At 46.8% G+C, this 27120-nt stretch overlaps 1 protein-coding gene and 1 long non-coding RNA gene across 3 annotated transcripts in view; one reads left to right on the top strand and one right to left on the bottom strand.

Moving 5' to 3' along the window:
• Positions 1–724: 724 nt before the first annotated feature.
• IQCC (IQ motif containing C) lies at positions 725–26058 on the bottom strand. 2 transcript variants are annotated; one of them, XM_077296026.1, is made up of 5 exons: positions 25901–26058; positions 4934–5077; positions 3896–4856; positions 3292–3389; positions 725–989 (listed from the first exon to the last, which is right to left on the bottom strand). In XM_077296026.1, the coding sequence occupies exons 1-5, from the start codon at positions 25937–25939 to the stop codon at positions 951–953; spliced, it is 1281 nt and encodes a 426-aa protein (XP_077152141.1). In that variant the 5' UTR covers positions 25940–26058; the 3' UTR covers positions 725–950. The 2 variants fall into 2 exon arrangements, with proteins under 2 accessions (XP_077152141.1, XP_077152142.1); XM_077296027.1 differs by lacking the exon at positions 25901–26058 and adding an exon at positions 25804–25898.
• LOC143816072 (uncharacterized) overlaps positions 26042–27120 on the top strand; it is an 84048-nt gene continuing 82969 nt past the window's right edge. The window contains exon 1 of the long non-coding RNA XR_013223882.1: positions 26042–26085. This is a non-coding gene — a long non-coding RNA (uncharacterized LOC143816072). The remainder of the gene's footprint in view (positions 26086–27120) is intronic.

The following is a 27120-nucleotide window of genomic DNA, read 5'->3' as shown; positions in this document are numbered from 1 at the left end:
TTTTTTTTTTTTTAAAATGGTGTTCACTGAAGGTTTAACTAGTGAGACAGTTTTATAGGTCGGGTCGTTCCGGACTTGGCGATACCAAATATGTGTACTATTTTTTTTTTACAAAAATAAATGTATTTATTGGATTAATATGTTTTCTTTATTTTGTGATTTTATTTTTTTTTTTATATCTTTAACATTTTTATTAACTTTTTTGCATTGTAGTCTGCAATGGTTCTGCACTGCAGAGCATTAGAGAAGCGTCTGAAATGCAGGGAGGAGGCTTGTCAGCTCATGCTTTGAGCATGAGCTGATAGCCCACTGTCCCTGGGTGACCCCGTGGCCATCTTTCAGCCCAGGGTCCCCATAGAGACTATTGGCATAACGTGATCGCATCACGTTGTGATGGGAGCACAGAGGGAGCTCCCTCCCTCTGCAATGCCCCACGATGTCGCTCTCACAGCAGCATCACAGGGGTTAAAAGCCCGCGCTCGGTGCTAGCAAGGACTGTGGGCGTCTCTGCAGGGTGTCAGCTCTCAAGAGCTGACACTTGCACTCGATCGAAGCGATGCTCAGTGTGAGGCCGTATATACACGGCAGTTTGAGGGAACGCAGCTCCCGTGGTGCTGTAAATATACGGCGCATGTCAGGAAGGGGTTAATGTCTCATACACAAAATAAACTAAACTTATTCCGTGTGATGCTTTTTTAAATACTGAAAAGGCTAGAAACAGACATGAACAATAAATTAGGTTTATTACTTATATTTGGCAACAACCATTATTAAATATGTCAAATGTCCACTGTTATTTCAACAACAAAAAAGACAGCAGTGACTATCCTCAAAAATATAGTCAAGGACACAATGGAGGATGATCCATCAAAAATGTTATAACTATGGTCTTGATGTGTCAAGTTCCTGGTACATATCTGGCATCAAACTAATTTCTGAATCGCAGAAAATCAATCACAGGCTCCCAACTTCTGTCTTACCATAAGATACTGTGGAGATAAAAACAAAAAAATGTCATTGCATCATCTACAGAAAAAGGGTAAGCATTATGAGATATATATATATATATAGACTCGAGTATAAGCTTAGGGTGGAAAATGCAGCAGCTACCGGTAAATGTCAAAAATAAAAATAGATACCAATAAAAGTAAAATTAATTGAGACATCAGTAGGTTAAGTGTTTTTAAATATTCATATTGAATCAGGAGCCCCATATAATGCTCCATACAGTTCATTATGTCCCCATAAGATGCTCCATATACAAATATGCCCCATATAATGTTCCATGCAGTTCTTTATGGCCCCATAAGATGCTCCATATAATGTTCCATGCAGTTCATTATGGCCCCATAAGATGCCCCATATAATGCTCCATGCAGTTATGGCCCCATATAATGCCCCATGCAGTTATGGCCCCATAGATGCCCCATATAATGTTCCATGCAGTTATGGCCCCATATAATGCCCCATGCAGTTATGGCCCCATATAATGCCCCATGCAGTTATGGCCCCATATAATGCCCCATGCAGTTATGGCCCCATATAATGCTCCATGCAGTTATGGCCCCATATAATGCTCCATGCAGTTATGGCCCCATATATGCCCCATATAATGCTCCATGCAGTTATGGCCCCATAGATGCTCCATATAATGCTCCATGCAGTTATGGCCCCATATAATGCCCCATGCAGTTATGGCCCCATAGAAGCCCCATGCAGTTATGGCCCCATAGATGCCCCATATAATTTTCCATGCAGTTATGGCCCCATATATGCCCCATATAATGCTCCATGCAGTTATGGCCCCATAGATGCTCCATATAATGCTCCATGCAGTTATGGCCCCATATAATGCCCCATGCAGTTATGGCCCCATAGATGCCCCATGCAGTTATGGCCCCATAGATGCCCCATATAATACTCCATGCAGTTATGGCCCCATAGATGCCCCATATAATGCTCCATGCAGTTATGGCCCCATAGATGCCCCATATAATGCTCCATGCAGTTATGGCCCCATATAATGCTCCATGCAGTTATGGCCCCATATAATGCCCCATATAATGCTCCATGCAATTATGGCCCCATAGATGCCCCATATAATGCTCCATGCAGTTATGGCCCCATATAATGCTCCGTATAATGCCCTATGTAATGCTCCATGCAGTTCTTTATGGCCCCACAGACGCTCCATATAGCATTGTGCCTCATGTAATGCTGCTGCTGCTGCACTAAAAAAAAATTAAAAAAAATCACATATTAACCTCTCGTCGCTGCTCCTCAGCGTCCCGTCTCTCCACACTGACTGTTCAGGCAGAGGGTGGCGCGCACAGTAATACGTCATCGCGCCCTCTGACCTGAACAGTCACAGCAAGAGGACGGGAAGACGGAGCTTCGGTGGAACGAGGGAAGGTAAATATACTCACCCACTCCCGGCGCTCCTGACGTGGTTCCTGCATGTCCCACGGTGTACGGCGCGGCAGCTTCTTCCTGTAGTGAGCGGTCACATGGTACTGCTCATTACAGTAATGAATATGCGGCTCCACCCCTATGGGCGTGGAGTCCATATTCATAACTTTAATGAGCAGTACCACGTGACTGCTTAAGAGGGGAAGAACTTGAAGCTGCCGCAGGGACCGCGTCAGGAGCGCCGGGAGGAGGAGAGTATTTGACAGGCGTCGCTCCCCCTCACCCGCCGACCCCCCCGCCTTCCATGACTCGAGTATAAGCAGAGAGGGGCACTTTCAGCCCATTCTTTTGGACTGAGAATCTCGGCTTATACTCGAGTATATACGGTGTATATACACATACACACACATACAGTGCCATATAAAAGTTTGGACACCCCTGGTCAAAATTACTGTCTTATCGTGAACAGTTAAGCAAGTAGGAGATAGAATGATCTCTAAAAGGCCTAAAGTTAGAGATGGCACATTTCCTTTACATTTTACGTGGAAAAATATGTATATATTTTGCCTAAAATACAAAGGAAATGTGTCATCCTTAACTTTAAGCCTTTTAGAGATCATTTCATCTTCAATTTGCTGAACTGTTCACAATAACAGTAATTTTGTCCAGGGGTGCGACTGTCTGATTGTTTGTGCTATACATAGCAGGGCAGCTAAACGCTTGCTTTCACAGTAGGATCATAATGACAGGCATGCGGTCCACATCATAGGCAGAGACACGACATATGACCCAAGTTTACATAATAGAGCTTAATAGAAAACTAAGTAGATACAGGACACCAGTATTACTGGAAGCACTCTGCAGAACAAATTAGCTACTTACATTCTTTCTACTGGCGATTGCTTGTTGCACCCATAACATCTCCATCGCTAAATGACTTCTGAGCTTTTTTAGTTCATTTGCAGTCTTAGTGGTAATCTCTAGAATAAAGTACAAAAAAATTAAAAAGATATGCTGTGAGTTAAAACAACACACCCGGCTAAATAATAATACAATACATTCAGACATTATCACATATAGTTTCTATCAGTAATGCCCAACTTATGTATCTGATGTACAGCCCCTAGGGGAAGACACAGCTACCACCCCCCCCCCCTTTTTTTTTTTACCTTGAGTGGTTTTCTCAACCCTGAAGAAAGAAAGAATTCTGTGCTCTAGAATGGAGGTAGCTCATGTGCGTTTCTCAGATGTGTTGTGTATACGTATAAGTGTTTATGTATGCATTTGCATGAATCTGAGCACGGACCCCCATTTGACACATTTTTTCCCCCTATTTTCCTTCTGAAAATTTGGAGTGCGTCTTATGGTCCAGTGCGTCTTATAGTCCGAAAAATCCTTCATTTGTGTCCATACATATGGATGGATTGCAAATGATGATCAGTTTTATCTTTCAGACAAAAACAAATCTTGAGCCATTCCTTCTTACCTAGATTCACATTTTCTTCACACCATGATGAACAGTCTGTTCTCTGCTCCGGACTTTGAAAGGAGCTCATTATAATGTCAGAATGGGGTAAGGAGCGCCCCATATCACATTTAGACGTCCTTAGCAAGACCTCATTTTCATGCCACATTTCCAGCTGAGCTGAGTACTCCCTTTCTATGTGATCTGTATGGCTGGCCTCTCGTACTGGAGCATCAGTCCCTGCATGGCTGGCCTCTTGTACTGGAGCATCAGTCCCTCTATATCTAGCCTCTCGTACTGGAGCATCAGTCCCTCTATATCTAGCCTCTCGTACTGGAGCATCAGTCCCTGTATGTCTGGCCTCTCGTACTGGAGCATCAGTCTCTTTATAGCAGGCCTCTCGTACTGGAGCATCAGTCCCTCTATATCTAGCCTCTCGTACTGGAGCATCAGTCCCTCTATATCTAGCCTCTCGTACTGGAGCATCAGTCCCTGTATGTCTGGCCTCTCGAACTGGAGCATCAGTCTCTTTATAGCAGGCCTCTCGTACTGGAGCATTAGTCTCTTTATAGCAGGCCACTCGTACTGGAGCATCAGTCTCTTTATAGCAGGCCTCTCGTACTGGAGCATCAGTCTCTTTATAGCAGGCCTCTCGTACTGGAGCATCAGTCTCTTTATAGCAGGCCTCTCGTACTGGAGCATCAGTCTCTTTATAGCAGGCCTCTCGTACTGGCGCATCAGTCTCTTTATAGCAGGCCTCTCGTACTGGCGCATCAGTCTCTTTATAGCAGGCCTCTCGTACTGGAGCATCAGTCTGGGTAACATAGTTGGGAATTTTTGGGCTAACAGTATCTGGAAAGCTGTCTTTCCTTTCTGATTTAGCTTTCTGAATAATAAAAGAGATGTCGTCTGTTGTGTCTAGAGTTTCAATAGGGTCATCCTTCCTTTTCTGCTCACCACAACTTGGTTTGCTTGTTCTACCCTGGGGTTAAAAATTGAGAATTAAAAATGAAACCAAATAAAGCAGGAGTAAATTCAGATAAAAATATTAATACTCACCAATGTAATAAACTGTGGGATGGATAGGAGGCAATTTCCTGGGTTGAGGGCAATGTCTTCTCCTTCTATCTCTCGCACTACCTCTAAATATTCCTGATGCACCCTCTGCAGCTTCCGGCGGACCAGAAAACCCCGGATGTGTGCCTTTAAGAGACCAGAAAAAGTGTTGTTGGCACTGAGAAATAGGCACCGCCACCCATGATCTGTGTCGGGTGCAACTAGATTATCACCGGCCTTCTGCTGAAGGAAAATTGCGGCATCTTAGGTCCCTCTCACCACTACTACAAAGCCTGCAGTATGAGGCGATCCAAACAGGATGTAAGCATGTGTGGTGGCCGCTGCCGAGTACCGCAGAGCAGCTTCTAGTCTGTACGTGCAGAGCAACTCTGTTCAATAGTGACAAAGTTTACACCAGATGATCAGTGGGGGTGTCGGACCCCATCAGTCTGATATTGATCACCAGACGTTTAAAGCAGGGCCGGACTGGGACCAAAAAGCAGCCCGGGCACAAAAAAAATTCACCAGCCCACATACAATGAATGTCCTCACCCAAATTGTAGAACACTGGCAGGTTGTGCCAACTTTTGCTTTACTTGTTACACCAATGACCTTGAAACATGTAAACCTGCAGTGGCCATAGTGTGAATAGACAACAGTTCAATACAGACGGCTACAGACTATTACCACACTGCAGACCATACTAAAAATACAGCACTGATCAGACAAAACGTTTCGTACCTACATTATAGGGATTGTCCACTAGAAGACAGCCCCTTTTGAATGCTCCTAGTCTGATGACGCATCATTATACTATATGTGTGTGCTGCATTATACTGTATCGAGGACTATGGGGAATACATTATACTATATGAAGAACTATGGTGTGCATTATACTATGGGAAGTGAATTGTACTACATGGATGCGCGTTGGGGCTGTACTGTGTGACCATCCCACATCTGCCACATGGGTAAGAAACCATACCTGGGGCTTCTCTATAACTATGGGTTAATTTATTAAAGGAGACACCTTCTACTAAGGATTATGAGACATGAGACATCTGTGATTACTAGGTCCTAGGTAGTTTCTGTTCCCCTTGATATTCTGAGGTAGGCACAAAGCACTTTAGTACATATACTGAGCAGTATGTGGTAGGTCACACAGGTCTGGTACCGGTTGTTGCCTTGCTGAACATGTTGTAAATTGTAGAATATTTGATATATGATGTTATGAATTGATACTTGTCAAAAATAAAATAGATTCTATTTTTATATTATTTTGGATTCGAACTCCCCTTTTTTCCATGAATTTAATGCATTGTTGTTGGAGTGTCCTATATTGGTATTGTTAACTCCTATATCAATAGTTCCTCCACATGGAGATGAACTGATACAGGAGGATTATTGTTCTCGTTATGGGATTTAATTATCCCATAGAATGTAATGCAGCACAGCCCCCATAGAATGTAATGCAGCACAGCCCCCATAGAATGTAATGCAGCACAGCCCCCATAGAATGTAATGCAGCGCAGCCCACACAGTACATTGCGCAGCCCACGTAGTACATTGCGCAGCCCACGTAGTACATTGCGCAGCCCACGTAGGACATTGCGCAGCCCACGTAGCACATTGCGCAGCCCACGTAGCACATTGCGCAGCCCACGTAGCACATTGCGCAGCCCACGTAGCACATTGCGCAGCCCACGTTGTATATTGCGCAGCCCACGTAGTACATTGCGCAGCCCACGTAGTACATTGCGCAACCCACGTTGTATATTGCGCAGCCCACGCAGTACATTGCGCAGCCCACTGCGCAGCCCACGTAGTACATTTCGCAGCCAACGCAGTACATTGCGCAGCCCACGTTGTATATTGCGCAGCCCACGTTGTATATTGCGCAGCCCACGTTGTATATTGCGCAGCCCACGTTGTATATTGCGCAGCCCACGTTGTATATTGCGCAGCCCACGTTGTATATTGCGCAGCCCACGTTGTATACTGCGCAGCCCACGTAGTATACTGCGCAGCCCACGTAGTACATTGCGCAGCCCACGTAGTACATTGCGCAGCCCACGTAGTATATTGCGCAGCCCACGTAGTATATTGCGCAGCCCACGTAGTATATTGCGCAGCCCACGTTGTACGTTGCGCAGTGTTATGATCCCTAGTGGCTGAGGATCACAAATAGATCAGCAAGTGATTAAACTAAGGACGAGCTCTAGGGAGATGGTAACTGGACTGATCGCAAATCTGAACCTATCCAAAACAACTAGAGGTAGCCGGTGAACGTGCCTAACAAATTCCTAGACGTCTCGAGCCAGCCTGAGGAACTAGCTACCCCTAAAGAGAAAGAAAGACCTCGCTTGCCTCCAGAGAAATAATCCCCAAAGATATAGAAGCCCCCAACAAATATTAACGGTGAAGTAAGAAGAAGGCACATACATAGGGATGAAATCAGATTCAGCAAAAGAGGCCCACTAGTACTAGAAAGCAGAAAATAGAGCAGGGGTCTATGCGATCAATAAAAAACCCTTACAAAATATCCATCCTGAGATTTCAAGAACCCACACACCAACTAACGGTGTGTGGGGAGAAACTCAGCCCACTAGAGCAACCAGCAAGCGAGGGAATTACATTTTAGCAAGCTGGAACAGAAAACATGATAAACACTGCTGATCAAAAAATGAGCAAACAAAACTTAGCTTATCCTGGATGGACTGGGAGCAAGGTAGTCAGAAGGAATCTGAGTAGCACTGATTACATCGACAGCCGGCAACAAGTGGAAGTAAAACAGCTATATAGGAACCTCCCAGAGGATAACGAACCAGCAGATAGCCAGAGACCAGCAGGATAACAGGCAAAGCCACCAGGGGGAGCCCAAAGCAAAAGTCACACCATACCACCAGTGACCACAAGAGGGAGCCTGAACACAGAGTTCACAACAGTACCCCCCCCTTGAGGAGGGGTCACCGAACCCTCATGAAAACCACCAGGGCGATAAGGATGAGACACATGGAAGGCACGAACCAAATCGGCTGCATGAACATCAGAGGCGACAACCCAAGAATTATCCTCCTGACCATAGCCCTTCCATTTAACCAAATACTGGAGCCTCCGTCTAGAAATACGAGAATCCAAGATCTTCTCCACCACGTATTCCAATTCTCCCTCAACCAGCACCGGGGCAGGAGGCTCAACCGGAGGAACCACAGGCACCACATACCTCCGCAACAACGAGCGATGGAACACATTATGAATAGCAAATGATGCTGGGAGGTCCAGACGAAATGACACAGGGCCAAGGACTTCCAGAATCTTATAAGGACCGATAAACCGAGGCTTGAACTTAGGAGAGGAGACCTTCATAGGAACGAAGCGAGAAGACAACCACACCAAGTCCCCAACGCAAAGTCGGGGACCCACACAGCGACAGCGGTTGGCAAAGAGCTGAGCCTTCTCTTGAGACAGCTTCAAATTGTCCACCACATGATTCCAAATCTGATACAACCTATCAACCACAACATCCACTCCAGGACAGTCAGAAGGCTCCACCTGACCCGAGGAAAAACGAGGATGAAACCCCGAATTACAAAAGAAAGGAGAAACCAAAGTAGCAGAACTAGCCCGATTATTAAGGGCAAACTCGGCCAACGGCAAAAAAGTAACCCAGTCGTCCTGATCAGCAGAAACAAAACATCTTAAATAAGTCTCCAAGGTCTGATTAGTTCGCTCGGTTTGGCCATTCGTCTGAGGATGGAAGGCCGACGAAAAAGACAAATCAATGCCCAATTTAGCACAAAAGGTCCGCCAAAATCTAGACACAAACTGGGATCCTCTGTCAGAAACAATGTTCTCAGGAATCCCGTGCAAACGAACCACATTTTGAAAAAACATTGGAACCAACTCGGAGGAGGAAGGCAACTTAGGCAAGGGCACCAAATGGACCATCTTAGAAAAACGATCACACACCACCCAGATGACAGACATTCTCTGAGAGACAGGGAGATCTGAAATAAAATCCATGGAAATGTGCGTCCAAGGCCTGTTCGGGACAGGCAAAGGTAACAGCAAACCACTGGCTCGAGAACAGCAAGGCTTAGCCCGAGCACAAATTCCACAAGACTGCACAAAGGAACGCACATCCCGCGACAAGGAAGGCCACCAAAAAGACCTGGCCACCAAGTCTCTGGTACCAAATATTCCAGGATGGCCCGCCAACACCGAAGAATGAACCTCGGAGATGACTCCGTTGGTCCATCTATCCGGGACAAACAGTCTCTCCGGTGGACAGCGATCAGGTCTATCCGCCTGAAACTCTTGCAGCACACGTCGCAAATCTGGGGAGATGGCAGACAAAATCACCCCTTCTCTAAGAATACCAGCCGGCTCTGAATCTCCAGGAGAGTCAGGCACAAAACTCCTAGAAAGAGCATCAGCCTTCACATTCTTCGAACCAGGCAGGTACGAAACCACGAAATCAAAACGAGAGAAAAACAACGACCAACGAGCCTGTCTGGGATTCAGCCGCTTGGCCGACTCGAGATAAATCAAATTCTTGATATCAGTCAAGACCACCACACAATGCTTAGCTCCCTCGATCGAGCCAATGTCGCCACTCCTCCATTGCCCACTTCATAGCCAACAACTCCCGATTACCGACATCATAATTCCGCTCGGCAGGCGAAAACTTTCTTGAAAAGAAAGCACATGGCTTCATCACAGAGTCATCGGAGCTTCTCTGCGACAAAACAGCCCCCGCTCCAATCTCGGAAGCATCAACCTCCACCTGGAAGGGAAGTGAGACATCTGGCTGACATAAGACCGGAGCCGAAGAAAACCGGCGCTTCAGCTCCCGAAAGGCCTCCACAGCCGCAGAGGACCAATTAGTCACATCAGAACCTTTCTTGGTCAAATCCGTCAAAGGCTTAACAACACCAGAAAAATTAGCTATGAAGCGACGGTAAAAATTAGCAAAACCCAAGAACTTCTGAAGACTCTTAACCGATGTAGGCTGCGTCCAGTCATGAATAGCCTGAACCTTGACTGGGTCCATCTCAATAGTAGAAGGAGAAAAAATGAAACCCAAAAAAGAAATCTTCTGGACTCCAAAAAGACATTTTGAGCCCTTCACAAATAAAGCATTGTCACGCAGGACCTGAAAGACCATCCTGACCTGCTTAACATGAGACTCCCTATCATCCGAAAAAAACAGAATATCATCCAGATACACAATCATAAACTTATCCAGATATTCACGGAAGATGTCGTGCATAAAGGACTGAAAGACTGAAGGAGCATTAGAAAGTCCAAAAGGCATCACCAGGTACTCAAAATGGCCTTCAGGCGTATTAAATGCAGTTTTCCATTCATCACCCTGTTTTATACGCACAAGGTTATACGCACCACGAAGATCTATCTTGGTGAACCAACTAGACCCCCTAATGCGAGCAAACAAATCAGTTAACAATGGCAAAGGATACTGAAATTTGACCATGATTTTATTCAAAAGGCGATAATCAATACAAGGTCTCAGGGAACCATCCTTCTTAGCCACAAAAAAGAATCCCGCACCAAGAGGGGAAGAGGACGAGCGAATATGTCCTTTCTCCAAAGACTCCTTTATATAACTCCGCATGGCAGCATGCTCCGGCACAGATAAATTGAAAAGTCGTCCCTTAGGAAACTTACTACCAGGAATCAAATTTATAGCACAATCACAGTCCCTATGAGGAGGTAGAGAATTGAGTTTGGGCTCCTCAAATACATCCTGGTAGTCTGACAAAAACGTAGGGACTTCAGAAGGAGTGGACGAAGCAATTGACACCACAGGAGCGTCACCATGAATTCCCTGACAACCCCAACTTGACACAGACATAGCTTTCCAATCCAGGACTGGATTATGAGTCTGCAACCATGGTAGACCCAACACGACAACATCATGCAAATTATGCAATACAAGAAAGCGAATCACCTCCTGATGAACAGGAGTCATGCACATGGTCACTTGTGTCCAGTACTGAGGTCTATTCGTAGCCAATGGCGTAGAGTCAATTCCCCTTAGTGGAATAGGGAATTTTAAAGGCTCCAAATCAAAACCACAGCGCCTGGCAAATGACCAATCCATCAGACTCAGGGCAGCACCTGAATCTACAAAGGCATTAACCGGGTAAGATGACAGGGAACAAATCAGGGTAACAGACAAAATGAACTTAGGCTGTACAGTACCAATGGTGACAGATTTATCAACCTTTTTTTTGCGCTTAGAGCATGTTGAGATAACATGAGCTGAGTCAACACAGTAAAAGCACAACCCATTTTGCAGTCTATAATTTTGCCGTTCACTTCTGGTCAGAATTCTGTCACATTGCATAGATTCAGGTGTCTGTTCAGAAGACACCGCCAAATGGTGCACAGGTTTGCGCTCCCGCAACCGCCGATCAATCTGAATGGCCAGAGTCATTGACTCATTCAGACCTGCAGGCGTAGGGAACCCCACCATGACATTCTTAATGGCTTCAGAAAGACCTTCTCTGAAATTTGCAGCCAGGGCACACTCATTCCACTGAGTAAGCACCGACCATTTCCGAAATTTCTGGCAGTACACCTCTGCATCATCTTGCCCCTGCGAGAGGGCCAATAACGCTTTTTCAGCCTGGTTCTCAAGATTAGGTTCCTCATAGAGCAATCCAAGGGCCAGAAAAAACGCATCCACACTGAGCAATGCAGGATCCCCTGGCGCCAATGCGAAGGCCCAATCTTGAGGGTCACCACGCAAAAAGGAAATAATAATCCTAACTTGCTGAACGGCATCACCAGAGGAACGAGGTTTCAAAGAAAGAAACAACTTACAATTGTTCTTAAAATTTAGGAACCTAGATCTATCTCCAGAAAACAACTCCGGAATAGGTATCCTAGGCTCAGACATAGGACTGTGAACAACAAAATCCTGAATACTTTGAACTCTAGCAGCAAGATGATCCAGACTGGAAGCCAAGCTCTGGACATCCATGTCAGCAGCTGAACTCAGAGGCACACCAAGATTAAGAGGAGGAGAGAAGCTAGCACAGCAGCTAGACACACGGCAACAAGAAAAAAAAAAAAAAAAAATTTCTCAAGGCTTCTTTTCTCCTGCTTCTGCCATGCAATTAACACTTTGCGGCCGGCTGTACTGTTATGATCCCTAGTGGCTGAGGATCACAAATAGATCAGCAAGTGATTAAACTAAGGACGAGCTCTAGGGAGATGGTAACTGGACTGATCGCAAATCTGAACCTATCCAAAACAACTAGAGGTAGCCGGTGAACGTGCCTAACAAATTCCTAGACGTCTCGAGCCAGCCTGAGGAACTAGCTACCCCTAAAGAGAAAGAAAGACCTCGCTTGCCTCCAGAGAAATAATCCCCAAAGATATAGAAGCCCCCAACAAATATTAACGGTGAAGTAAGAAGAAGGCACATACATAGGGATGAAATCAGATTCAGCAAAAGAGGCCCACTAGTACTAGAAAGCAGAAAATAGAGCAGGGGTCTATGCGATCAATAAAAAACCCTTACAAAATATCCATCCTGAGATTTCAAGAACCCACACACCAACTAACGGTGTGTGGGGAGAAACTCAGCCCACTAGAGCAACCAGCAAGCGAGGGAATTACATTTTAGCAAGCTGGAACAGAAAACATGATAAACACTGATCAAAAAATGAGCAAACAAAACTTAGCTTATCCTGGATGGACTGGGAGCAAGGTAGTCAGAAGGAATCTGAGCAGCACTGATTACATCGACAGCCGGCAACAAGTGGAAGTAAAACAGAGCTATATAGGAACCTCCCAGAGGATAACGAACCAGCAGATAGCCAGAGACCAGCAGGATAACAGGCAAAGCCACCAGGGGGAGCCCAAAGCAAAAGTCACACCATACCACCAGTGACCACAAGAGGGAGCCTGAACACAGAGTTCACAACAGCGCAGCCCACGTTGTACGTTGCGCAGCCCACGTAGTACATTGCGCAGCCCACGTAGTACATTGCGCAGCCCACGTAGTACATTGCGCAGCCCACGTAGTACATTGCGCAGCCCACGTAGTACATTGCGCAGCCCACGTAGTACATTGCGCAGCCCACGTAGTATATTGCGCAGTTCACGTATATTGCGCAGCCCACGTAGTATATTGCGCAGCCCACGTAGTATATTGCGCAGCCCACGTAGTATATTGCGCAGCCCACGTAGTATATTGCGCAGCCCACGTAGTATATAGCACAGCACACGTTGTATATTGCGCAGCCCACGTATATAGCAATGTGGGCACGATATCCCTGTTAAAAAAAAAAAAAGAATTAAAATAAAAAATAGTTATATACTCACCTTCCGTTGGCGCCTGGATCCATTAAGCGGGTACCGACGCTTGGGATCCACCGAAGCTCCGCGGAGCCGCTCGTGCGGCTACCGCCATCTTCCGTTCCCAGGATGCATTGCGAAATTACCCAGAAGACTTAGCGGTCTCACGAGACCGCTAAGTCTTCTGGGTAATTTCGCAATGCATCGCAGGGAACGGAAGATGGCGTCCGGCGCGAGCGGCTCGGCGGACTACGGAGTGTGAGTATAGCAGGTTTTTTGTTTTTTTATTATTTTTAACATTACATTTCTTTTACTATTGATGCCGCATAGGCTGCCTCAATAGTAAAAAATTGGGGACACACAGGGTTAATAGCAGCGGTTACGGAGTGCGTTACCCGCGGCATAACGCGGTCCGTTACCGCCGGCATTAACCCTGTGTGTGAGCGGTAACCGGAGGGGAGTATGCGGGCGCCGGGCAGTGAGTGCGGGGAGTAAGGAGTGCGGGGAGTAAGGAGCGGCCATTTTCTTCCGGACTGTGAGCGTCGCTGATTGGTCGTGGCAATGGTCGTAGGCGTTTTGCCACGACCAATCAGCGACTTGGATTCCATGACAGATAGAGGCCGCGACCAATGAATATCCGTGACAGAAAGAAAGACAGAAGGACAGAAAGCCGGAAGTGACCCTTAGACAATTATATAGTAGATGGAGGACTATGTGGAGTGTATAATAATATATACTATATGGAGGACTGAGGAGTGTATTACACTATATGGAGGACTGAGGAATGTATTATACTATATGGAGGACTGAGGAGTGTAATATACTATATGGAGGACTGAGGAGTGTATTATACTATATGGAGGACTGAGGAGTGTATTATACTACAGGTCCTTCTCAAAAAATTAGCATATAGTGTTAAATTTCATTATTTACCATAATGTAATGATTACAATTAAACTTTCATATATTATAGATTCATTATCCACCAACTGAAATTTGTCAGGTCTTTTATTGTTTTAATACTGATGATTTTGGCATACAACTCCTGAAAACCCCAAAAACCTGTCTCAATAAATTAGCATATTTCACCCGTCCAATCAAATAAAAGTGTTTTTTAATAACAAACAAAAAAACCATCAAATAATAATGTTCAGTTATGCACTCAATACTTGGTCGGGAATCCTTTGGCAGAAATGACTGCTTCAATGCGGCGTGGCATGGAGGCAATCAGCCTGTGACACTGCTGAGATGTTATGGAGGCCCAGGATGCTTCAATAGCGGCCTTAAGCTCATCCAGAGTGTTGGGTCTTGCGTCTCTCAACTTTCTCTTCACAATATCCCACAGATTCTCTATGGGGTTCAGGTCAGGAGAGTTGGCAGGCCAATTGAGCACAGTAATACCATGGTCAGTAAACCATTTACCAGTGGTTTTGGCACTGTGAGCAGGTGCCAGGTCGTGCTGAAAAATGAAATCTTCATCTCCATAAAGCATTTCAGCCGATGGAAGCATGAAGTGCTCCAAAATCTCCTGATAGCTAGCTGCATTGACCCTGCCCTTGATGAAACACAGTGGACCAACACCAGCAGCTGACATGGCACCCCACACCATCACTGACTGTGGGTACTTGACACTGGACTTCAGGCATTTTGGCATTTCCTTCTCCCCAGTCTTCCTCCAGACTCTGGCACCTTGATTTCCGAATGACATGCAAAATTTGCTTTCATCAGAAAAAAGTACTTGGGACCACTTAGCAACAGTCCAGTGCTGCTTCTCTGTAGCCCAGGTCAGGCGCTTCTGCCGCTGTTTATGGTTCAAAAGTGGCTTTACCTGGGGAATGCGGCACCTGTAGCCCATTTCCTGCACACGCCTGTGCACGGTGGCTCTGGATGTTTCCACACCAGACTCAGTCCACTGCTTCCTCAGGTTCCCCAAGGTCTGGAATCGGTCCTTCTCCACAATCTTCCTCAGGGTCCGGTCACCTCTTCTCGTTGTACAGCGTTTTCTGCCACATTGTTTCCTTCCAACAGACTTACCATTGAGGTGCCTTGATACAGCACTCTGGGAACAGCCTATTTGTTGAGAAATTTCTTTCTGGGTCTTACCCTCTTGCTTGAGGGTGTCAATGATGGCCTTCTTGACATCTGTCAGGTCGCTAGTCTTACCCATGATGGGGGTTTTGAGTAATGAACCAGGCAGGGAGTTTTTAAAAGCCTCAGGTATCTTTTGCATGTGTTTAGAGTTAATTAGTTGATTCAGAAGATTAGGGTAATAGGTCGTTTAGAGAACCTTTTCTTGATATGCTAATTTATTGAGACAGGTTTTTTGGGTTTTCAGGAGTTGTATGCCAAAATCATCAGTATTAAAACAATAAAAGACCTGACAAATTTCAGTTGGTGGATAATGAATCTATAATATATGAAAGTTTAATTGTAATCATTACATTATGGTAAATAATGAAATTTAACACTATATGCTAATTTTTTGAGAAGGACCTGTATATGGAGGACTGAGGTGCACATTATAATATATGGAGGACTATGGGGTGTATTATACTAAACAAGCAAAATGCTGCCTATTCATCGAGTGATTGGATTGTTTATGTGGGAACAGAAATCCTTGTTCTCAGCAGCACATTGCCAGTGTAATCTGTAGATGTGCTACTGATGACATGATACCGTATGGGGATAGATTGATCTAATTGTGATTGTTCTGTTCCCTTAATTTTTTCTCAGTTGGTGTAAAGAGGCCGGGAAATAAGAGAACGACTTCAGTATAGTCGATCACACTCGTTTAGCGGCCTGAGATCAGCGCATGTAAATACAGCAGAAATGCTTCACAGGGAGAACAGGCAAGGATGGTGACAGTTGTAGTTAGCACCCGGCGCCTGGGAATAGCGCTAACTCTACTGCTTTTCCCAGCTGCCAGAGCAATTAATTCTGGTATGTGTAATGATTTTTAGGGTTGGTGTCAGCTGCGTAATGTCAGCTGCTATCAATCCCTGGTGTAAGTAATGGAGAGGTGTCTATCAGACACCCCCACTACTAGCCCCGACATGGCGAGACCCAGCGACTCTGAAGAGCGGTGATGGTAGTAACAATACCGCTCTTCACAGTCGCCGAGCTCAGCGCAAGACCCGGAATATCTGAAGAGCGGTGACGTTACTGATATCACTGCTCTTCAGAGTCACCGGGTCTCGTGCTACACAGTGGAACCAAAAGTGGCTGTAGGCAAAGTTTATGGAGCATCAGAATGAGGTTCCATAGCCTTTGGTCGTCTCATCCCTTCATTATCAACGAGATCCAGTTATGTAGGTAAAGTAGCGGCTTTTCTTGGTACTGCAACTAAAAGCAATAAATAGGACTGAGCTGTAATGCTGGATACAGCTGTGATTATATGTTATATAGTCATGTTACACTCCCCTCACTTCTTGTAACCTACAAGTGTACAAAGATATTATACAGTCACCATGTGACAAGTGGGCCTGTGTAACTTCAAATGCCAGGGCTGAATTTTAGTCCCAGTCCGGCCCTGGCTGCAGACGATCAGAGAACATTGATGATAACGGGCTGCTCTTGTGCCATAAACAATGTCAAGACATCTGCGCTGGTCCTGAAGCAAGCACACTTGTATTTTAGTTGACACATTGGGGGCACAACCACTTTAAAGCGAACTGGTCACATGCTATTAACCCTACAGATATGGATGGGGTTAATTTGAACTATATTCGTCCCAGAGGCCTCCAGTTTTCAGCTATATAGGAGCAGCCGCTGCACCTTCAGTCACCACTCAATACATAGCCACCATTCAATACATAACCGCCGGAACTGACTGACAACCGGCTCAGCGGTGCATCAGTACAGAGTCGGCTGTCAGTCAGTGATGGTGCACGATTACAGCCGTCGCTCACTATGTACTGAGCTAGCTGTCAGTCAGTGATGGTGCACGATTACAGCCGCCACTCACTATGCACTGAGCAGGCTGTCAGAGATGGTGCACGGTTACAGCCGCCACTCACTATGCACTGAGCCGGCTGTCAGTCAAAGATGGTGCACGATTACAGCCGTCACTCACTATGTACTGAGCCGACTGTCAGTCAGAGATGGTGCACGGTTACCGCCACCACTCACTATGCACTGAGCAGGCTGTCAGTCAGAGATGGTGCATGGTTACAGCCGCCACTCACTATGCACTGAGCAGGCTATCAGTCAGAGATGGTGCACGGTTACAGCCACCGATCACTATGTACTGAGCCGGCTGTCAGTCAGAGATGGTGCACGGTTACAGCCGCCACTCACTATGTACTGAGCCGGCTGTCAGTCAGAGATGGTGCACGGTTACAGCCACCAATCACTATGTACTGAGCCGGCTGTCAGTCAGATATGGTGCACGGTTAAAGCCACCAATCACTATGTACTGAGCCGGCTGTCAGTCAGATATGGTGCACGGTTAAAGCCGCTGCTCACCATGTACTGAGCCGGCTGTCAGTCAGAGATGGTGCATGGTTAAAGCCGCTGCTCAATATGTACTGAGCAGGCTGTCAGTCAGTGATGGTGCACAGTTACAGCCACCGCTCACTATGTACTGAGCGGTGACTGAAGGCACGCCTCTATAACTGAAAATGGGAGAAATAAAGTTAATTTCCTCCAGGCAGCAGGGCACCTTTAAAATGCTATTAACCTGTAGATTACACCCATATCTGCAGGTTAATAGCATTTTTGACATGACAAATTCCCTTCACAGGTGTAACCCCTTTTGAATCCCTATGTTTTTCCCAGTATAATAATAAATAATATCACCTATAGTCACCTCCAATACTGCGCCGCTCCAGCAGAGTCAGCACTGGATCTCCCGGGTATCACGTGATATTGCTACGTAATCCCTGTGGACAATCAGCGTTGGTTGTGCTCTCCAGACGACAAATCAGACATATAGAGGAAGAGCTTTAGCTGCCCTTTCACTTCCTCCAATCAATTATCAATTATGTCCATAGGAGAGGAAAGCACAGCCAGCGCTGATTGTCTACAGGGATTACGTGACATAACAATGAAGTCCAGTGCCGACACTGGTGGAATGGCACCAGCAATGTAGGGGACTATAGATGACATTATTGTTCTGGGGGAACCTAGGAATTCAGACGGGGTTGTCCCAATAGTGGACAACCTCTTTAAGGCCAGACAGCAGCTACTAAGGCCCTAATTCATCAAGATCCAATACTGGTGCTGTTCATTCAGGGTTTCATGAGACGCACGCGCAGCAGCATCACAGGCGCGCGCAGCAGCATCACAGGCGCGCGCAGCAGCTCTCACACGCGCAGCAGCTCACACGCGCACATGCAGCACTCAACATCACACAAGCATGCAGCTCACAGACACACGCAGCTCACAGACACGCACGCAGCTCACAGACACGCACGCAGCTCACACACACGCACGCAGCTCACACACACGCACGCAGCTCACACACACGCACGCAGCTCACACACACGCACGCAGCTCACACACACGCACGCAGCTCACACGCACGCAGCTCACACACACACACGCAGCTCACACACACCCACACGCAGCGCTCACACACACCCACACGCAGCGCTCACACACACACACGCAGCTCACACACACACGCAGCTCACACACACACACGCAGCTCACACACACACGCAGCTCACACACACACGCAGCTCACACACACACGCAGCTCACACACACACACGCAGCTCACACACACGCAGCTCACACACACACGCAGCTCACTGTTGTGAATTAGACTTTTTGGCTCCCTCTTGTGGTTACTAGTGATATGACTCTGGGATTGTCTTTCCTCAGTTTGGCACCCACCTGGGTCGTTAGTCCAGGGGTGTTGCTATATAAACTTCCTGGATCCTTAGTCCAGTGCCTGGCATCGTTGTAATCAGATCCTTTCTGTTTGCTCCTGTCTGCTGGTTCGTGCAAAATTAAGCCAAGTCCTGCTTCTTTGTTTTTTGGTTATTTGCTTTGCTCTTATTTTTGGTCCAGCTTGTACTAAATGTGATTCCTGACTTTGCTGGAAGCTCTAGGGGGCTGGTGTTCTCCCCCCGGGCCGTTAGACGGTTCGGGGGTTCTTGAATATCCAGCGTGGATATTTTGATAGGGTTTTTGCTGACCATATAAGTCATCTTACTATATTCTGCTATTAGCTAGTGAGCCTCTCTTTGCTAAATACCTAGCTCATTCTTACGTTTGTCTTTTCCTCTTACCTCACCGTTATTATTTGTTGGGGGCTTGTATCCAACTTTTGGGGTCTTTTCTCTGGAGGCAAGAAAGGTCTTTCTTTTCCCTTCTAGGGTTAGTTAGTTCTCCGTCTGGCGCGAGACATCTAGAACCAACGTAGGCACGTTCCCCGGCTGCTGCTATTTGTGGTGCTAGGATTAGATATATGGTCAGCTCAGTTACCACTGCCCTATGAGCTGTTTTTTTTGTGTTTGCAGACTTAGTAATTATTTCTGAGACCCTCTGCCATTGGGGTCATAACAGTATGCCACGCCAACATTGAATGTTTAATGCATTGCAGAAGTGGGATAATAAGAAAGGAAATTCTGAGTTTTTTTTTTTTTTTCCTCTCTTCCTCCCCTTTACCTCTGAGTGGCTTGTGCTTGCTGCAGACATGAATGTCCAGACCTTGATTACAAGTGTAGACCAGCTTGCTGCTCGTGTGCAGGGCATACAAGATTTTGTTACCAGTAGTCCAATGTCTGAACCTAAAATACCTATTCCTGAACTGTTTTCTGGAGACCGATTTAAGTTTAGGAATTTCAGGAATAATTGTAAATTGTTTCTATCTCTGAGACCCCGTTCATCTGGAGATTCAGCTCAGCAAGTTAAAATTGTTATCTCTTTTTTACGGGGCGACCCTCAGGTTTGGGCTTTCTCGCTAGCGCCAGGAGATCCGGCATTGGCAAATATTGATGCGTTTTTTCTGGCGCTCGGATTGCTTTACGAGGAACCCAATCTTGAAGTTCAGGCAGAAAAAACCTTGCTGGCTATTTCTCAGGGCCAGGATGAAGCTGAAGTGTATTGCCAAAAATTTCGGAAATGGTCCGTGCTTACTCAGTGGAATGAGTGTGCTCTGGCCGCAAATTTCAGAAATGGCCTTTCTGAAGCCATTAAGAATGTGATGGTGGGTTTCCCCATTCCTACAAGTCTGAATGATTCCATGGCGCTGGCTATTCAAATTGACCGGCGTTTGCGGGAGCGCAAAACCGCTAATCCTCTGGTGGTGTTGTCTGAACAAACACCTGATTTAATGCAATGTGATAGGATTCAGACTAGAAATGAGCGGAAAAATCATAGACGTCAGAATGGGTTGTGTTTTTACTGTGGTGATTTTACACATGTTATATCAGCATGCTCTAAACGCCTAACAAGGGTTGTTAGTCCTGTCGCCATTGGTAATTTGCAACCTAAATTTATTTTGTCTGTGACTTTAATTTGCTCATTGTCTTCTTACCCTGTTATGGCGTTTGTGGATTCAGGTGCTGCCCTGAGTCTTATGGATCTGTCATTTGCCAAGCGCTGTGGTTTTGTTCTTGAACCGTTGGTAAATCCTATTCCTCTTAGAGGTATTGATGCTACGCCATTGGCGGAAAATAAACCGCAGTTTTGGACGCAGGTAACCATGTGCATGACTCCTGAACATCGGGAGGTGATTCGTTTTCTTGTTCTGCATAAAATGCATGATTTGGTCGTTTTGGGTCTGCCATGGTTACAGACCCACAATCCAGTCTTGGATTGGAAGGCAATGTCTGTGTCAAGTTGGGGCTGTCAGGGAACTCATGCTGATTCCCCGCCGGTGTCTATTGCTTCCTCTACTCCTTCGGAAGTTCCTGAGTATTTGTCTGATTATCAGGATGTATTCAGCGAGTCCAGGTCCAGTGCTCTGCCTCCTCATAGGGACTGTGACTGCGCCATAGATTTGATTCCAGGTAGTAAATTTCCTAAGGGAAGACTATTTAATCTGTCTGTACCTGAGCATGCCGCAATGCGTTCGTATATCAAGGAGTCTCTGGAGAAGGGGCATATCCGTCCATCCTCTTCCCCTCTTGGTGCGGGATTCTTTTTTGTGGCCAAGAAGGACGGATCTTTGAGACCTTGTATTGACTATCGGCTTCTGAATAAAATCACTGTTAAATTTCAGTATCCTTTGCCTCTGTTGTCGGACTTGTTTGCCCGGATTAAAGGTGCCAAGTGGTTCACCAAGATAGATCTTCGTGGTGCGTACAACCTTGTGCGCATTAAGCAAGGAGATGAATGGAAGACAGCATTTAATACGCCCGAAGGTCATTTTGAGTACTTGGTGATGCCTTTTGGGCTCTCTAATGCTCCCTCAGTGTTTCAGCCCTTTATGCATGATATTTTCCGGAAGTATCTGGATAAATTTATGATTATTTATCTGGATGATATTCTGGTTTTCTCTGAAGATTGGGACTCACATGTGGAGCAGGTCAGGATGGTGTTTCAGGTTTTGCGTGAGAATGCTTTGTTTGTTAAGGGCTCAAAGTGTCTCTTTGGAGTACAGAAGGTTCCCTTTTTGGGGTTTATTTTTTCCCCTTCTGCTGTGGAGATGGACCCAGTCAAGGTCCGAGCTATTCATGATTGGACTCAACCCACGTCAGTTAAGAGTCTTCAGAAGTTCTTGGGTTTTGCTAACTTCTACCGTCGTTTTATCGCTAATTTTTCTAGCGTTGTTAAACCTTTGACGGATATGACCAAGAAAGGTTCTGATGTTGCTAACTGGGCTCCTGCAGCCGTGGAGGCGTTCCAAGAGTTGAAGCGCCGGTTTACTTCGGCGCCTGTTTTGTGCCAGCCTGATGTCTCACTTCCCTTTCAGGTCGAAGTGGATGCTTCTGAGATTGGGGCAGGGGCCGTTTTGTCGCAGAGAGGCCCTGGTTGCTCGGTAATGAGACCATGTGCTTTCTTCTCTAGGAAGTTTTCGCCTGCTGAGCGGAATTATGATGTTGGCAATCGGGAGTTGCTGGCCATGAAGTGGGCATTTGAGGAGTGGCGTCATTGGCTCGAGGGTGCTAAGCATCGTGTGGTGGTCTTGACTGATCACAAAAATTTGATGTATCTCGAGTCTGCTAAACGCCTGAATCCTAGACAGGCCCGCTGGTCATTGTTTTTCTCCCGTTTTGACTTTGTGGTCTCGTATTTACCAGGTTCAAAGAATGTGAAGGCTGATGCTCTTTCAAGGAGCTTTGTGCCTGACTCTCCTGGAGTCGCAGAACCAGTTGGTATTCTTAGAGGGAGTTATCTTGTCGGCCATTTCTCCTGATTTGCGACGTGTGTTGCAGAGATTTCACGCTGGTAGACCTGACTCTTGTCCACCTGACAGACTGTTTGTTCCTGATAAGTGGACCAGCAGAGTCATTTCCGAGGTTCATTCCTCGGTGTTGGCAGGGCATCCGGGAATTTTTGGCACCAGAGATCTGGTGGCTAGGTCCTTTTGGTGGCCTTCCTTGTCACGGGATGTGCGGTCATTTGTGCAGTCCTGTGGGACTTGTGCTCGAGCTAAGCCTTGCTGTTCTCGTGCCAGCGGGTTGCTCTTGCCCTTGCCTGTCCCGAAGAGGCCTTGGACACACATTTCCATGGATTTCATTTCAGATCTCCCGGTGTCTCAGGGCATGTCTGTCATCTGGGTGGTATGTGATCGCTTTTCTAAAATGGTCCACTTGGTGCCTTTGCCTAAGCTGCCTTCCTCTTCCGATCTGGTTCCTGTGTTCTTTCAGAATGTGGTTCGTTTACACGGCATTCCTGAGAATATTGTGTCTGACAGAGGATCCCAGTTTGTTTCCAGGTTCTGGCGATCCTTTTGTGCTAGGATGGGCATTGATTTGTCGTTTTCGTCTGCCTTTCATCCTCAGACTAATGGACAAACGGAGCGAACTAATCAGACTCTGGAGGCTTATTTGAGGTGTTTTGTTTCGGCAGATCAGGATGATTGGGTGACCTTCTTGCCGTTGGCTGAGTTTGCCCTTAATAATCGGGCTAGTTCCGCTACTTTGGTTTCGCCATTTTTCTGCAACTCTGGTTTCCATCCTCGTTTTTCCTCGGGACATGTGGAGCCTTCTGACTGTCCTGGGGTAGATTCTGTGGTGGATAGGTTGCAGCAGATCTGGAATCATGTGGTGGACAACTTAAAGTTGTCACAGGAGAAGGCTCAGCGTTTTGCCAACCGCCGCCGCGGTGTGGGTCCCCAACTTCGTGTTGGGGATTTGGTATGGCTGTCTTCTCGATTTGTTCCTATGAAGGTCTCCTCTCCTAAATTTAAGCCTCGCTTCATCGGTCCTTACAAGATTTTGGAAATCCTTAATCCTGTGTCCTTTCGCTTGGATCTTCCGGTGTCGTTTGCCATTCACAACGTGTTCCATAGGTCTTTGTTGCGGCGGTACGTTGTACCTGTGGTTCCTTCTGTTGAGCCTCCTGCTCCGGTGTTGGTTGAGGGCGAGTTGGAGTACGTGGTGGAGAAGATCTTGGATTCTCGTCTCTCCAGACGGAGGCTTCAGTATCTGGTCAAGTGGAAGGGCTATGGTCAGGAGGATAATTCCTGGGTGGTTGCTTCTGATGTGCATGCGGCCGATTTAGTTCGTGCCTTTCACGCTGCTCATCCTGATCGCCCTGGTGGTCTTGGTGAGGGTTCGGTGACCCCTCCTTAAGGGGGGGGTACTGTTGTGAATTAGACTTTTTGGCTCCCTCTTGTGGTTACTAGTGATATGACTCTGGGATTGTCTTTCCTCAGTTTGGCACCCACCTGGGTCGTTAGTCCAGGGGTGTTGCTATATAAACTTCCTGGATCCTTAGTCCAGTGCCTGGCATCGTTGTAATCAGATCCTTTCTGTTTGCTCCTGTCTGCTGGTTCGTGCAAAATTAAGCTAAGTCCTGCTTCTTTGTTTTTTGGTTATTTGCTTTGCTCTTATTTTTGGTCCAGCTTGTACTAAATGTGATTCCTGACTTTACTGGAAGCTCTAGGGGGCTGGTGTTCTCCCCCCGGGCCGTTAGACGGTTCGGGGGTTCTTGAATATCCAGCGTGGATATTTTGATAGGGTTTTTGCTGACCATATAAGTCATCTTACTATATTCTGCTATTAGCTAGTGGGCCTCTCTTTGCTAAATACCTAGCTCATTCTTACGTTTGTCTTTTCCTCTTACCTCACCGTTATTATTTGTTGGGGGCTTGTATCCAACTTTTGGGGTCTTTTCTCTGGAGGCAAGAAAGGTCTTTCTTTTCCCTTCTAGGGTTAGTTAGTTCTCCAGCTGGCGCGAGACGTCTAGAACCAACGTAGGCACGTTCCCCGGCTGCTGCTATTTGTGGTGCTAGGATTAGATATATGGTCAGCTCAGTTACCACTGCCCTATGAGCTGGTTTTTTGTGTTTGCAGACTTAGTAATTATTTCTGAGACCCTCTGCCATTGGGGTCATAACAGCTCACACACACATGCAGCTCGCACACGCAGCTCACACACACACGCAGCTCACACACACGCAGCGCTCACAACATCACACAAGCATGCAGCTCACAGACACGCAGCATCACACACACACACAATACCTCATACACACACTCTCCTCTGGGGTGCAGGGGCGGCTGATGACAGTCTCTAAGTGACACTCATTGAGTTATTGCTACAGACGGACCTTACATACAGATCGGCTGACGCTGGAGCCGATGACCCCACTGACCTCATCTGTGTGAAGTTTGAGGCTGCAGACAGTGGGGATCCTGTGTGAACATACCAAGAGGTGAGCCTGGTCCTGCTCCTCACTAGGGGATTATCGGAGAGCTCCTGCCTCCGCCGGCCCTGTGCTCATCTTCTCTCTCCTGCTGGCCGGGGGCACTGGTGAGGTGAGCCCTACACACGCGCACAGCCACACACGGTCATACAGGGCCGCTGGCACTGTACAAGTTTAGATGCACAGTGCTGACATCAGGCACCGGACACACCAGGCTGCGCCCACTTCCCTGCCCAGCGCCGGTGAGGAGAGCCCTGTTCTCCAATGCTGGTACTTGTCAGAGTGAGGCTCAGGCAGGCGTTCTGTGCGCGCCGCAGGGGCGGGCTTTTCATACTGCAGCACAGGCCCTGGTGCGCGCTCCTGCTTGCCCGCACTGATAAGGGCCGCAGCCACGTGCGCGCGCACCAGGGCCTGTGCAGAAGATTTGAAGGGCCGGCGGCCCATTTTGTAGCTCAGAGCCGCCAGCCCAGCGGGCATTATGAATCCGGGCCTGCTTTAAAGGGAGCAGGATTGGCATCTGTTACCTCACCGAGCCTGAAAATGAAGGTGATCCAGCACGGTGTCCCATCACTGCTTTCCTTAGTACTGTCCCATTCCCCACACAGCCACAAGGAGGCAGTATAATCAGACTTCTCATCCTCTGTCCCATATCTCGGGCGTTTTCACTGACTCGTGAGAAATAATATTCATTCCTTCTTCTTTTCACGTTCTGCTCTATAATGGCCCCATCCTTCTGACCCCCAGTGTTGTGGGCGATTCCCCTATGTAACCTCACCGAGCAGTGTGTGGAGCTCAGATCTGCCCACATGCCCTACAGACGGTAATCCTGCGCCTTCTACACTTCCCGTTATGGAGGATTCCTTGTTGCTCACCTGCAAGACTCTCGCAGCGGCTTCTTCCGTCTCCATCATTCAACCGCCGTCTCCTTGGTAACTGTTCCTTCCCGCACTTCCTGATGACGTCACACGCATGTGAAGTTCCCAGCGCTAGAGCTTTACCACAGTATGTGAGGGCGCGACTGGTAGCCGGTGGCCATTTTTCTGAAGACCAAAGCAATGTAAAGACTTCTTCATACTAGGCAGAACGTTCAGAGTACTTTCACCTGTCAGCTCTGTCATATGTTTTACTATTGTGTGTGGGGGGATCATACAGTGCATGGGTGGTGGTCTGTAGGGGCATCATCCTGTGTGTGGGGGGATCATACAGTGCATGGGTGGTCTGTAGGGGCATCATCCTGTGTGTGGGGATCATACAGTGTATGGGTGGTCTGTAGGGGCATCATCCTGTGTGTGGGGGGATCATACAGTGCATGGGTGGTGGTCTGTAGGGGCATCATCCCATACCTCCCAACTTTTGAAGATGGGAAAGAGGGACAAAGTTTGCGGCGCGCTTTGCGCGCCGCAGCAAATTTTAGGCCACGCCTCTGACCACACCCATTCATAATTAGTCACACCCATATCCACATCCCAACCACACCCATTTAGCACTGCCGATCACACTGTTTCATATACAATAATTATAAACAAAAAAATATGGCCACACAGTGCCCCATACTGTATAATGGCCACACATGATGCTCCATACTGTATAATGACCGCACATGATGCTCCATACTGTATAATGACCCCACATGATGCTCCATACTGTATAATGAACACACATGATGCTCCATACTGTATAATGACCGCACATGATGCTCCATACTGTATAATGACCCTACATGATGCTCCATACTGTATAATGGCCGCACATGATGCTCCATACTGTATAATGACCGCACATGATGCTCCATACTGTATGACCGCAAATGATGCTCCATACTGTATAATGACCGCACATGATGCTCCAGACTGTATAATGACCGCACATGATGCTCCATACTGTATAATGACCCCACATGATGCTCCATACTGTATAATGACCGCACATGATGCTCCATACTGTATAATGACCGCACATGATGCTCCATACTGTATGACCGCAAATGATGCTCCATACTGTATGACCGCAAATGATGCTCCATACTGTATAATGACCGCACATGATGCTCCAGACTGTATAATGACCGCACATGATGCTCCAGACTGTATAA

The sequence above is a fragment of the Ranitomeya variabilis genome, chromosome 3 (assembly GCF_051348905.1).
Source record: "Ranitomeya variabilis isolate aRanVar5 chromosome 3, aRanVar5.hap1, whole genome shotgun sequence".
In the NCBI taxonomy this organism is placed as follows: Eukaryota; Metazoa; Chordata; class Amphibia; order Anura; family Dendrobatidae; genus Ranitomeya; species Ranitomeya variabilis.
The sequence above is the reverse complement of the archived record's forward strand: the minus strand, read 5'-3'. Positions and strand labels throughout refer to the sequence as shown.